The following is an 11,421-nucleotide window of genomic DNA, read 5'->3' as shown; positions in this document are numbered from 1 at the left end:
TCTTCAGAAGGGAACAAAAGCTCTGACAGGGGGAGGGACAACTCGGTATGAGGTTTCTCGATGTAATAGTGACACCCAGAGTTAACTACTGAGAATAAACTGAACTGCATTATGTGCGTTATGTTCCTATTAAAATGTTTAATTTGACTGAGGAAGTCAGCGGGAAAATCAGGGAAAACGGCTCAAAAAACATACAAAAAAGGGTTGCCTTTTAACCCATCCTTCGTGTTCCCCAACTTTACACTCGTAAGAGAATCAGATGAACGACAGTATTGCCTCTGTTTTATACAGATTAGCGTTTGCCTTTCAGCACCATGGACAGTGGTAACAAGTTAAAGCTCAGCCCCTCTGAACAGAAGCAGCTCCGTGTTAACACAACTCTGTTGGTGCACAAAGGCCTGCTGTGGGAAAATATGAGCACAAACACTCCAATTTTTTCGCCAGCCGTTTGCTCGATGACCCAGACCACAGACCAACATGCAAAGTCCCCTTGAGTTCCACTGTCATTAGTGTGATAATTCCTCGCCCATGGGTTAAGCCTTTCTGGCTTTGGAGGTATTTCTCTGTAGAGGTCTGCAGGAGCAAGGGCCTGATGGTAGAGGACTGCAGCCAGAATGTCTTGGGCTCTCCACAACAAGGAAAGCAGTAACAAATTTTCTCACAGCTTTTCTCTGGTTTTAATTTAGTAACTGATTTGTCTGTTTCATCGGTCTCATTGAATGATCACTGAACAACGGGTAGTCATGTAAATGTGTAGTGTATGCCCCTTGTACATCACTGACTTATGTGTTAAAGCACAAACATGGCGAGCACGAAAGATAATGAAATGGTGTAAGTGAGAAAATTAATCAAATTCATTTTTTTTCTACTAACACCAGAAACAGAAAAAAATCACCACAAATGGCGAATGAGTCTACCAAAACGACTGATGCTTTAACAACCAAATTGAGACCATTGTTAAGTTTATCGACAAGGCAGTTGAGCTTTAAATCCAAAATTATTTTTCCAATACCCCCCCCCCCCCCACACACACACACACACCCAATAAAAAAACCAAATAAAAATAAAATAAAATAAAATAAAAATTAATAAATACATACGCTAAATAAATGAATAAATAAAAACATATAATTAAACAAGCCAAGAAAAAAAACTAAGGCAGAAGAAAAAACAAGTCATTTCACATAAAAGAAGATAAATAATAAGTTGTTTCTTTTTTAAAGCCTACCTCAGTAGATGCCCTCCTCCTGTCAGGGAGCACCAGTGTGTTGGCATGGCTGCCCGGGACTATAGTAGATCCTATACTCATCCTGGGTCCCACTAACATGTAGCGTTTGTCTCCAGATCTGTACTGGATGCTGTGACACAGTGTGCCGTCATAGTTAGTCTCTTGCAGATATTTGGAGGTGTAGTCTGTGGATTTGGAGCACTGCATTGCAATCAGCACGATGATGCTGATGATGAAAAGAGCAGAGACTGAGGCCAAAGTGATCATGAGGTAAAAAGTCACATTACTCTCCTCATCATGGTTTGTGGCACTTTTGACATCAGAAGCAGCAAAAGCCTCTTTGGGCTCCACAACTTTGACAATGACAGTAGCTGTAGCTGAGAGGGAGACGTTGCCATTGTCTTTGACCAGTATGAGCAGTTTGTGCTCAGCCTCGTCTGTCTCTGTGAATGAGCGAAGTGTTCTGATCTGTCCTGTATAGCGGTCCAAAGCAAAGAGACTGTGCTCAGTGACTTCCTGCAGGGAGAAGAGTAACCATCCGTTATATCCTATATCAGCGTCATAGGCTCTGACTTTAGTCACCACCTGTCCTGCGTTGGCATTGCGGGGAATCTCCTCCACCCCTTCAGCAGAGCCGTTGGAGCTGAGTGGATACAGGATGACTGGAGCGTTGTCGTTCTGATCCAGAATGAACACGTTGACTGTGACGTTGCTGCTCAATTGTGGACTTCCAGAATCTGAGGCCACAACGTGGAACTGAAACGTTTTCACTGTTTCAAAGTCGAAACTTTTCAGCGCCAGAATATCTCCAGTTTCAGAGTTGATGTTCAGGAAAGATGCCATATCATTTTTCCCGCTCCCTCCTCTTGTTATATGGTAAGACACTGCAGCATTGTCATTTAGATCTTTGTCGAAAGCTCTCACAGAAAAGATTGATTCCCCGGGAACATTGTTTTCTGATAAATATAATTCAAGTGGGCTGTGTGAAAACTCTGGAGTGTTATCATTTACATCTGACACCTGAATATTCAAAGTTTTGACTGCTGAGAGCGGAGGATCGCCAAAGTCCATAGCTGTTACTGTTATGTCATAGTGTGACACAGTTTCTCTGTCCAGTGTTTCTTTTGTCACTAGTGAAAACATGTTTTCTTTAAATGACGGCTTTAATTCAAATGGTACATCCCCAGCCAGTGTGCATTTAACTTTACCGTTCAAGCCGGAGTCATTGTCTGTTACACTGATAAGAGAGATCACGGTCCCGAGTTTTGAATCCTCGGGGACCGTGTTTGATATTGATGTCACTTCTATTTCTGGCTTATTATCATTGACATCTTGGATTTTTATGATAACTCTGCAGTCGGTTGTCATCGGGGGTTGACCTCTGTCAGAGGCTTGAACGTCTAACTTGTAAACATCAGCTGTTTCAAAGTCTATTTGACCCTTCACTCTGATTTCGCCTGTTTCTCTGTCCAGGCTAAATAGTTCCAGCATCTTTGAATTAATGTCGCCTCCGAAGGTATACTCGATATCCCCGTTAGTCCCCTCGTCTACGTCAGTGGCATTGACTTTTATTACGAAAGTATCTAAAGGAACATTTTCTTGCAGTGTTACAGAATAAACCTCTTTCGTGAAAGTGGGCCTGTTATCATTGGTATCAAGAACTTTTATTGTTAGATTTAGCTTAGCTGATTTCGGTGGAGTGCCTCCATCAATAGCTGTTAAAATCAGGCTGTGGTTCTTTTTCTGCTCTCTGTCCAGCTGCCTCTGCAGCACTAAAAATGGGATCTTATCCTCTCCCCTGTCTCGAATTTCCAAATTAAAATGATCGTTTTGACTGAGCCTGTACCGCTGAACAGAATTTACTCCAACATCTGGATCACGGGCGCCCGGCAATTGAAATCGAGCCCCTGGTAAAGTGTTTTCTGCAATTTCTATGACCTTTTCTTTCTCGACAAACGTCGGCACGTGGTCATTTGCATCCGTTATTTCCACCGTGACATAATGGATCTCAAGTGGATTTTCAACAACGATTTTCAGATCTTTCAAGCAAGCTGCATTTCTATCGCACATCTGCTCTCGGTCCAGGTTCTTATGAACATACAAAACCCCATTGCTCGGGTTTACCTCGAACAGCGCGTCCTGAGCTCCGGAAACAATACGAAAACGCCGAGTAGTCAAGGAGCTGACTTCAAGGCCTAAATCCTTGGCAACATTTCCAACAACTGTTCCCACTTTCACCTCCTCTGGAGTCGTGTATTTTATTTGCGCAGAAATCAGCTCACCCAAGCAAAACAGCAGACAGAAGAGCAGGGTGCGCGACGAAGACATCATTCTTCCTCTTTGTCCTTTGTCCTCTGTGGGGTACTCATTGAAAAAAAAATATCCACAATTTGCTTATACAAACGTCACCTCTTGTTGTTTCAGACTGTATTCCAGAAAACGAAGTTTGCACAAGAAAGGTAAAGATCCAAAGCAGATCCGATGGTATCGTTTGTAGTCGAACTGAAAAAATACACTGTGGAAGGGGCAGAGTCTGCTTTTGCTCACGCATTGGCCGAACCCCCCACTGTAACCCTGCTGAACACTGACACCAAGTGGCCCACTTCGGGCTTGAGAGTAGGATTAAGTAGCCAGAGAAAACGAGCATGATATCGGAATATTAACCGTTTAAAAATGACTAAAAGGTAAGAGCTGGTCATGTTCATATCTCTAAAACGACATCTGCTGACAAAACAACCTGTGACACAGCATTTCAGTGCCTGAAAACTTGTGAAATTTTTCAGCACCACGGACAGCAAGATACCTCACATTGTGATGAACATTAAACTAAATACCATCGAAGTGTCAACATCAAAAGAAATGAGATACCAACTTGCCTCACAGGAAAAACAAATAAAGTGTGTATCAAAGAAAACTGGTAAGCATGACGAAAATAAACAATCTTTATGCCAACATGAAATCACCGATAACAGAGCTGGAATGAAACAATGAACATGTGTTTTTTCTAAACTTTAGGAAAAAGCTGCAGTCCACATGCAATATGGTCCAGTTTGGCAAAGGTAAATGATTTATACGCACCACATTTCTTTCGGATTCAGAAAAAAAGGTTCAAAATGTTCAATAGGTCATATCGAGGGACATCTCTACAGATTTTAATAAATGTCTTACCTCAGTGGAGGCCCTCCTCCTGTCAGGGAGCACTAGAGTGTTAGCATGGCTGCCCGGGACTATAGTAGATCCTATACTCATCCTGGGTCCCACTAACATGTAGCGTTTGTCTCCAGATCTGTACTGGATGCTGTGACACAGTGTGCCGTCATAGTTAGTCTCTTGCAGATATTTGGAGGTATAGTCTGTGGATTTGGAGCACTGCATTGCAATCAGCACGATGATGCTGATGATGAAAAGAGCAGAGACTGAGGCCAAAGTGATCATGAGGTAAAAAGTCACATTACTCTCCTCATCGTGGTTTGTGGCACTTTTCACATCAGAAGCAGCAAAAGCCTCTTTAGGCTCCACAACTTTGACAATGACAGTAGCTGTAGCTGAGAGGGAGACGTTGCCATTGTCTTTGACCAGTATGAGCAGTTTGTGCTCAGCCTCGTCTGTCTCTGTGAATGAGCGAAGTGTTCTGATCTGTCCTGTATAGCGGTCCAAAGCAAAGAGACTGTGCTCAGTGACTTCCTGCAGGGAGAAGAGTAACCAGCCGTTATATCCTATATCAGCGTCATAGGCTCTGACTTTAGTCACCACTTGTCCTGCGTTGGCATTGCGGGGAATCTCCTCCACCCCTTCAGCAGAGCCGTTGGAGCTGAGTGGATACAGGATGACTGGAGCGTTGTCGTTCTGATCCAGAATGAACACGTTGACTGTGACGTTGCTGCTCAGTTGTGGACTTCCAGAATCTGAGGCCACAACGTGGAACTGAAACGTTTTCACTGTTTCAAAGTCGAAACTTTTCAGCGCGGTGATGTGTCCGTTTTCAGAGTTGACGTTGAGGAAAGATGTGACGTCATTCTGACTCCCCTCTCTCACAATATGATATGTAATCGCTGCATTTTCGCTCACATCGTTGTCTGTTGCTCTCACGGAGAATATTGACTCTCCAGCAACATTATTTTCTACCAGATAAAAGTGTAATGGGTTCTGTTCAAAATGTGGACTGTTGTCATTCACATCTGATATATGAATGCTGAGAGTTTTAAAAGTCGATAAAGGAGGATCACCACAGTCTGTGGCTTTGATTGTTATCTCATAATGAGACACCTGCTCCCGATCTAAAAGATGTTTGGTGACAACAGAGTAAGTGTTTTCTTTATAGGATGGCTTGAGTTCAAAGGGTACATTGTTGGAGATTTGTAAAATAACCTTTCCATTAACTCCTGAGTCGCTGTCCTTCACACCTAACAATGAAACAATGGTCCCAGGTTTTGAGTCTTCAGGCACTGTGTTTGACAATGATGTGACCTCTATTTCAGGTGGATTATCATTTACGTCTTTTACTTTAATAATGACTCTACACTCACCAGTGAGCGGAGGTGTTCCTTTATCTGACGCCTCTATGTCCAGCTCAAATAAATCATTTTCTTCATAATCCACCAGCCCACGGACTGTTATCTCCCCTGTCACTTTGTCTAATTCAAATATGTCATAGACTTTCGGGCTCAAGGTTTTTCCCAGACTGTATTTAACTTCCCCGTTAGACCCTTCATCTGGATCTGTTGCTTTCATTTTAGTCACTAAAGCGCCAAGTGGAACATTTTCCTGTATTTCTATTTGATAAACCTCCTGACTGAACATTGGACGGTTATCATTACTGTCAAGAACAATAATAGTTACATTTAATGTTCCTGATCTCTGAGGTTTACCTCCATCTACTGCTGTAAGAAGCAGCGTGTGTTTGTCCTTTTGTTCTCTGTCTAAAGATTTCTTTAACACTAAAAATGGTATCTTACTCGCCTCTCCTTGACGAATATTTACTTCAAAATGTTCATTTGAGGTCAAAGTGTATGTGCGAATAGAGTTCACCCCGGCATCAGGATCACGAGCAGTGTGCAACTGAAATCGTCTTCCTGGCAACGTGTGCTCAGCTATATCAAATATCTGCTCTGCTTCAGGAAAAATCGGAGAGTGGTCGTTTACATCAGTGATTTCCACGATTACATAATGTATTTCCAAAGGGTTTTCAACAAGGATTTTTAACTCCATTAGACACGTACCGCTGCCCTGACACAGCTCCTCCCTGTCAATATGGCTGTGGACGTACAGAGCCCCATTATTCTGGTTGACTTCAAATATAGCCTCCTTACTTCCAGACACAACACGGAACCGTCGATCAGTCAAAGTAGCGATGTCAAGTCCGAGATCCTTCGCAACATTTCCAACAACAGTTCCCTGCTTCACCTCCTCCGGGACCGAGTACCGAATCTGAGCTGAAGCCTGAGTCCCAAACAGCATCAGCAAAGACAAATAAGCAAGGCAGTCGCTGCCCATTGCTCGTGTGTTGGTTTCAATCCCCATCGTTATCCAACAACACAAAAATCCACTGAAACTTACGATTTCTCCACACAGTCCTTAACGTCCAACACGCTTATTAAGACCACATAATTTCAAAACGGAGAGCGCGTTCACATCGAGTGACGGTCTGGAGTCCTACACGGTCTTTGCTCTCTTCAGAAGGGAACAAAAGCTCTGACAGGGGGAGGGACAACTCGGTATGAGGTTTCTCGATGTAATAGTGACACCCAGAGTTAACTACTGAGAATAAACTGAACTGCATTATGTGCGTGATGTTCGTATAAAAATGTTTGTTTTGACTAAGGAAGTCAGCGGGAAAATCAGGGAAAACGGCTCAAAAACGTCGGTACTGTGTCTGTTGCCTCTCTCTCTCTCTCTCTCTCTCTCTCTCTCTCTCTCGCGCGCACACACACACACACACACACACACTAACACACACACACACACACACACACACACACACACACACACACACACACACACACACACACACACACACACACACACACACACACACACACACAAACTCGTTATCAATACCGAACAAAAAAATTATTTCAATCCTATGAGCATTTCAGCACCATGGACAGCAGTGACAAAAAGTTTCTCTGTAAACGAAATCGGTTAAGTTCTTGCATTCTTCTCATCATACGCAATATAAAGCCTTCAAAAAAATCGTATCCCTGTTACTTTTTGCCTGGAGGTTGTAGTTTTCACCCCCAAACTTTACAAAGGGAATGCTACACGTTCATGAGTAAATATTCAGAAATAAACTGTAACGCCGAAAAGTTAACTTTTTTTATTCAGTACCACGGACAGCAGCCACGATGAAATTCATTATCAAGCCTCTTTTTATGTATGTACTCCAGCGTATATCAGACATAAAACATGAAGATTATGGCAGAGTGAAAGAAAATTAATGAAACTATCTGATCCTTGCCAGAGTTTTGCTGTAAAGACCAGCCATATGAAAATCACACTGCATAGAGTAAGACAACCAGAGTAACTAAGGTAAGTGCATCTCATCAGGAAACAACTCAAGTAGAGCAATAGTCTGTGGATGACCGCTACCGTTATTTGTTGAAAGAAAAGACTTAACAGGTGACTCAAACTAACCAAACATATGGGGAAGAAAATAATACCTTCAAAAAAATTGCCAAGTGAGGTTGAAATTTGAGTGACAATAAACAACAAATATTTGTTTCTTGAACGCTTACCTCAGTGGATGGCCTCCTCCTGTCAGGGAGCACTAGAGTGTTGGCATGGCTGCCCGGGACTATAGTAGATCCTATACTCATCCTGGGTCCCACTAACATGTAGCGTTTGTCTCCAGATCTGTACTGGATGCTGTGACACAGTGTGCCGTCATAGTTAGTCTCTTGCAGATATTTAGAGGTATAGTCTGTGGATTTGGAGCACTGCATTGCAATCAGCACGATGATGCTGATGATGAAAAGAGCAGAGACTGAGGCCAAAGTGATCATGAGGTAAAAAGTCACATTACTCTCCTCATCATGGTTTGTGGCACTTTTCACATCAGATGCAGCAAAAGCCTCTTTGGGCTCCACAACTTTGACAATGACAGTAGCTGTAGCTGAGAGGGAGACGTTGCCATTGTCTTTGACCAGTATGAGCAGTTTGTGCTCAGCCTCGTCTGTCTCTGTGAATGAGCGAAGTGTTCTGATCTGTCCTGTATAGCGGTCCAAAGCAAAGAGACTGTGCTCAGTGACTTCCTGCAGGGAGAAGAGTAACCAGCCGTTATATCCTATATCAGCGTCATAGGCTCTGACTTTAGTCACCACTTGTCCTGCGTTGGCATTGCGGGGAATCTCCTCCACCCCTTCAGCAGAGCCATTGGAGCTGAGTGGATACAGGATGACTGGAGCGTTGTCGTTCTGATCCAGAATGAACACGTTGACTGTGACGTTGCTGCTCAGTTGTGGACTTCCAGAATCTGAGGCCACAACGTGGAACTGAAACGTTTTCACTGTTTCAAAGTCGAAACTTTTCAGCGCGGTGATGTGTCCGTTTTCTGAATTTATATTTAAAAAGGCTACAGCTTTCATCTGACTCCCCTCATTTCTAACAATGTGATACGTTAATGCAGCATTTTCATTTAAGTCATTATCTGTAGCCGTGACTGAAAATATTGTGTTACCTGGTATATTATTTTCAACCAAGTAAAGTTCTAACGGATTGTGCAAAAATTTTGGCGCATTATCATTTACGTCTGATACCTCAATAGAGAGAGTCCTCATTGATGACAGAGGAGGCTGTCCACAGTCCGTAGCTGTTATTGTTATCTCATAATGTGCGACTGATTCTCGATCCAAAGGCTCTTTCAGTATGAGGGAATACATATTTTCTTGATATGATGGTTTCAATTCGAAAGGAACATTTTCTGATAGACTGCATATTACTTTACCATTTAAACCGGCGTCTTGGTCTGTGATACTGATAAGAGAAACCACAGTTCCAGGCTTTGCATTTTCAGAAACCATGTTTGACAGAGATGTCACCTCAATTTGTGGTTTGTTGTCGTTTTTATCCAGCACTTTTATGATCACCCTGCAGTCGGTACTCATAGGAGGCTGCCCCTTGTCAGTGGCATGGACGTCTAACTTATAAACGTCAATTTTCTCAAAGTCTATTTCTCCTCTTACTCTAATTTCACCCGTGTTTTTATTCAAACTGAATATGTCATATATCTCACGATCAAGCTGACCACCAAAGAAATACTCAATTTCTCCATTAGCACCCTCATCAATATCAGAGGCCTTTACTGTAATCACGCTTGTTTCTGCTTCTACATTTTCAGGTATTGACACTGAATAAACCTCCTGGCTGAATGTAGGGTGATTGTCATTTGAATCAAGAACAATGACTGTGATATTTAAAGTCCCTGATCTCGGAGGATTTCCACCGTCGACTGCTGTTAGTGTTAGATTGTGCTCACGGTCTTTCTCCCTATCCAGAGATTTTTGAAGAACCAAAAATGGGATCTTGTCTTCTCCTCTGTCTCTGATTTGTATGCTAAAATACTCATTTTGATTTAATTTGTACACACGAACTGTGTTGATGACAACATCTGGGTCGTGTGCAGATGGTAACTGAAAACGTCTGCCTGGAAGAGTGGACTCGGGAATTTCAAACACTTTTTCTTTCTCCTTGAAGCGCGGTGAATTATCATTTACATCGATTATTTCGACTCCCACATAATGTATTTCCATCGGATTCTCAGCTACAATTTTCAGGTTTATCAAACACGGAGCAACATTTTCGCAGAGCTCCTCTCGGTCAATGTTCTTATGCACAATCAAGGCTCCATTGTTCTGATTGACATCAAACTGAGCATCTTTGGTTCCTGAAACAATACGGAACCGTCGCTCCACCAGCGAACTGATATCCAATCCGAGATCTTTCGCAACATTTCCAACTACTGAGCCCACTTTAACTTCCTCTGGAACCGAATATTTAATCTGTGCTGAAAGCTGCTTCACGCAGCTGAGCATTACAGAAAAACCGAGGACTACCCACCAAGGCTGTGCTCCTCGCCTTTGTCCTTCGCCCCCCATCGTTTCAGGTTGAACAGAATTGTTAATTCCACTTACGGGTCCATACGAAAAAGGGGAAAATATCTTGATGACAAGCGTACTTTAAGAAATGTCTTTTGTGTTCAAGTGATGTGAGAGTGAAACAACGGCAATGCTCTCTCCTGATGACTGTACAACCTCATCCCTGTCAAAGGGAGCAAATCCACTGGAAGGGGCAGGGCCAGACAACCCAACCGTATGTGCTGATATCACACTGACACCCTGTGGATCTAATCCATTATAACCACGTTTCAGAGGAAACTATAACGTAAACCACAATACAAATATGTTAGCAAGTATTAGCTCCTTAATAAAAAAAAAAAAAAAAACAGATATTGGAATTAAAATACAGAACCTCCTCTTTCTTCGTTGGGCTACAGAATCAAAATTTAAAAAAACCTGCTCGTTGTCGTGGTAACGCGGCAAAAAAAAAAAAAAAAAAACTGACTACAACAATCTACCACAGTAACTATGGTAGTGAAGGCGTATCAGAAAGCTCCATCGCAACTCATACAACTTAAGAGAACTAAGCAGCGCTGCTCATTATGACTGGTAATCTAATCAAATTCCATCACTCGAATTAAAATGGAAACCCCCGGAGTAGTTTTTAAGATACGCTTGGAAAAAAAGAGCAAGGTAGGATGAAAAACAGTCATCAACTTTTTTCATCTGACTTGCAAATACCCGAAACGACCAAGTGTTACCGTCAGGACCATGGACAGAGCTTCAAGCGATACAACTGTGCTTGAACAACTTTTTTTTTTTTTTTTTTTTTTTTTTTTTTTTGATCAGCCTGAGAGTAATGCTGCTTATTAAAAAGTACCAAACTGGACATGTTATGTTATTTCCTAGTCGCAGAAAGGAAGGTTTTGGGCCATGTCAAATATATATTTTTTAGTGAAGATACCGATTAAATTTTTTTCTATATTCAAGAAGAGGATGATAGAATAAAAAAAAATACATCTCAGGTTTGATTTAATTTTGAAACGTTTGTGAAATTGAGGTGATTTGACAACAATTGTGTTAAAGTATCTCAATGAAAGTGATTGCAACTGCTGATGGAGGACAATTTAAAATTAATAG

The 11,421-nt window shown here is 42.1% G+C and overlaps 3 protein-coding genes across 10 annotated transcripts in view; 1 reads left to right on the top strand and 2 right to left on the bottom strand.

Annotated features, from left to right (window-relative positions):
- The window catches only part of LOC141793334 (fibroblast growth factor 18-like), a 296,332-nt gene that overhangs the window by 169,348 nt on the left and 115,563 nt on the right, over positions 1–11,421 (top strand). The gene's annotated exons all lie outside the window — the stretch shown is intronic.
- LOC141793331 (protocadherin alpha-C2-like) overlaps positions 1–11,421 on the bottom strand; it is a 222,007-nt gene that overhangs the window by 198,337 nt on the left and 12,249 nt on the right. Inside the window, exon 1 of one of the 4 annotated variants that reach the window (XM_074673945.1) lies at positions 4,397–6,693. The exons of 2 other annotated variants lie outside the window; for them this stretch is intronic. In XM_074673945.1, the coding sequence (XP_074530046.1) occupies positions 4,397–6,685 (2,289 nt within the window). In that variant the 5' untranslated portion in view covers positions 6,686–6,693. Of the gene's footprint in view, positions 1–1,228; positions 3,639–4,396; positions 6,694–11,421 lie in introns of those variants that run through there. One more of the 4 variants, XM_074673944.1, reaches the window with a different exon arrangement.
- Positions 6,881–10,480, bottom strand: LOC141793817 (protocadherin alpha-8-like). The gene is made up of 2 exons (XM_074674687.1): positions 7,963–10,480; positions 6,881–6,898 (listed from the first exon to the last, which is right to left on the bottom strand). Exons 1-2 carry the CDS (start codon positions 10,318–10,320, stop codon positions 6,881–6,883), a joined length of 2,376 nt encoding a protein of 791 aa, XP_074530788.1. The 5' UTR covers positions 10,321–10,480.

Source organism: Halichoeres trimaculatus, unplaced genomic scaffold, assembly GCF_033239565.1.
Source record: "Halichoeres trimaculatus isolate MK-OKI-2021-1 unplaced genomic scaffold, fHalTri1.1 fHalTri1_scaffold_7, whole genome shotgun sequence".
NCBI classification, from domain to species: domain Eukaryota; kingdom Metazoa; phylum Chordata; class Actinopteri; order Labriformes; family Labridae; genus Halichoeres; species Halichoeres trimaculatus.
Note: the sequence above shows the minus strand (reverse complement) of the source record. Positions and strands in the feature narration are given on the sequence as shown.

Coding starts and splice junctions, on each gene's coding strand:
- LOC141793817 (XM_074674687.1), bottom strand. CDS start 10,320: ATGGGGGGCGAAGGACAAAGGCGAGGAGCACAGCCTTGGTGGGTAGTC.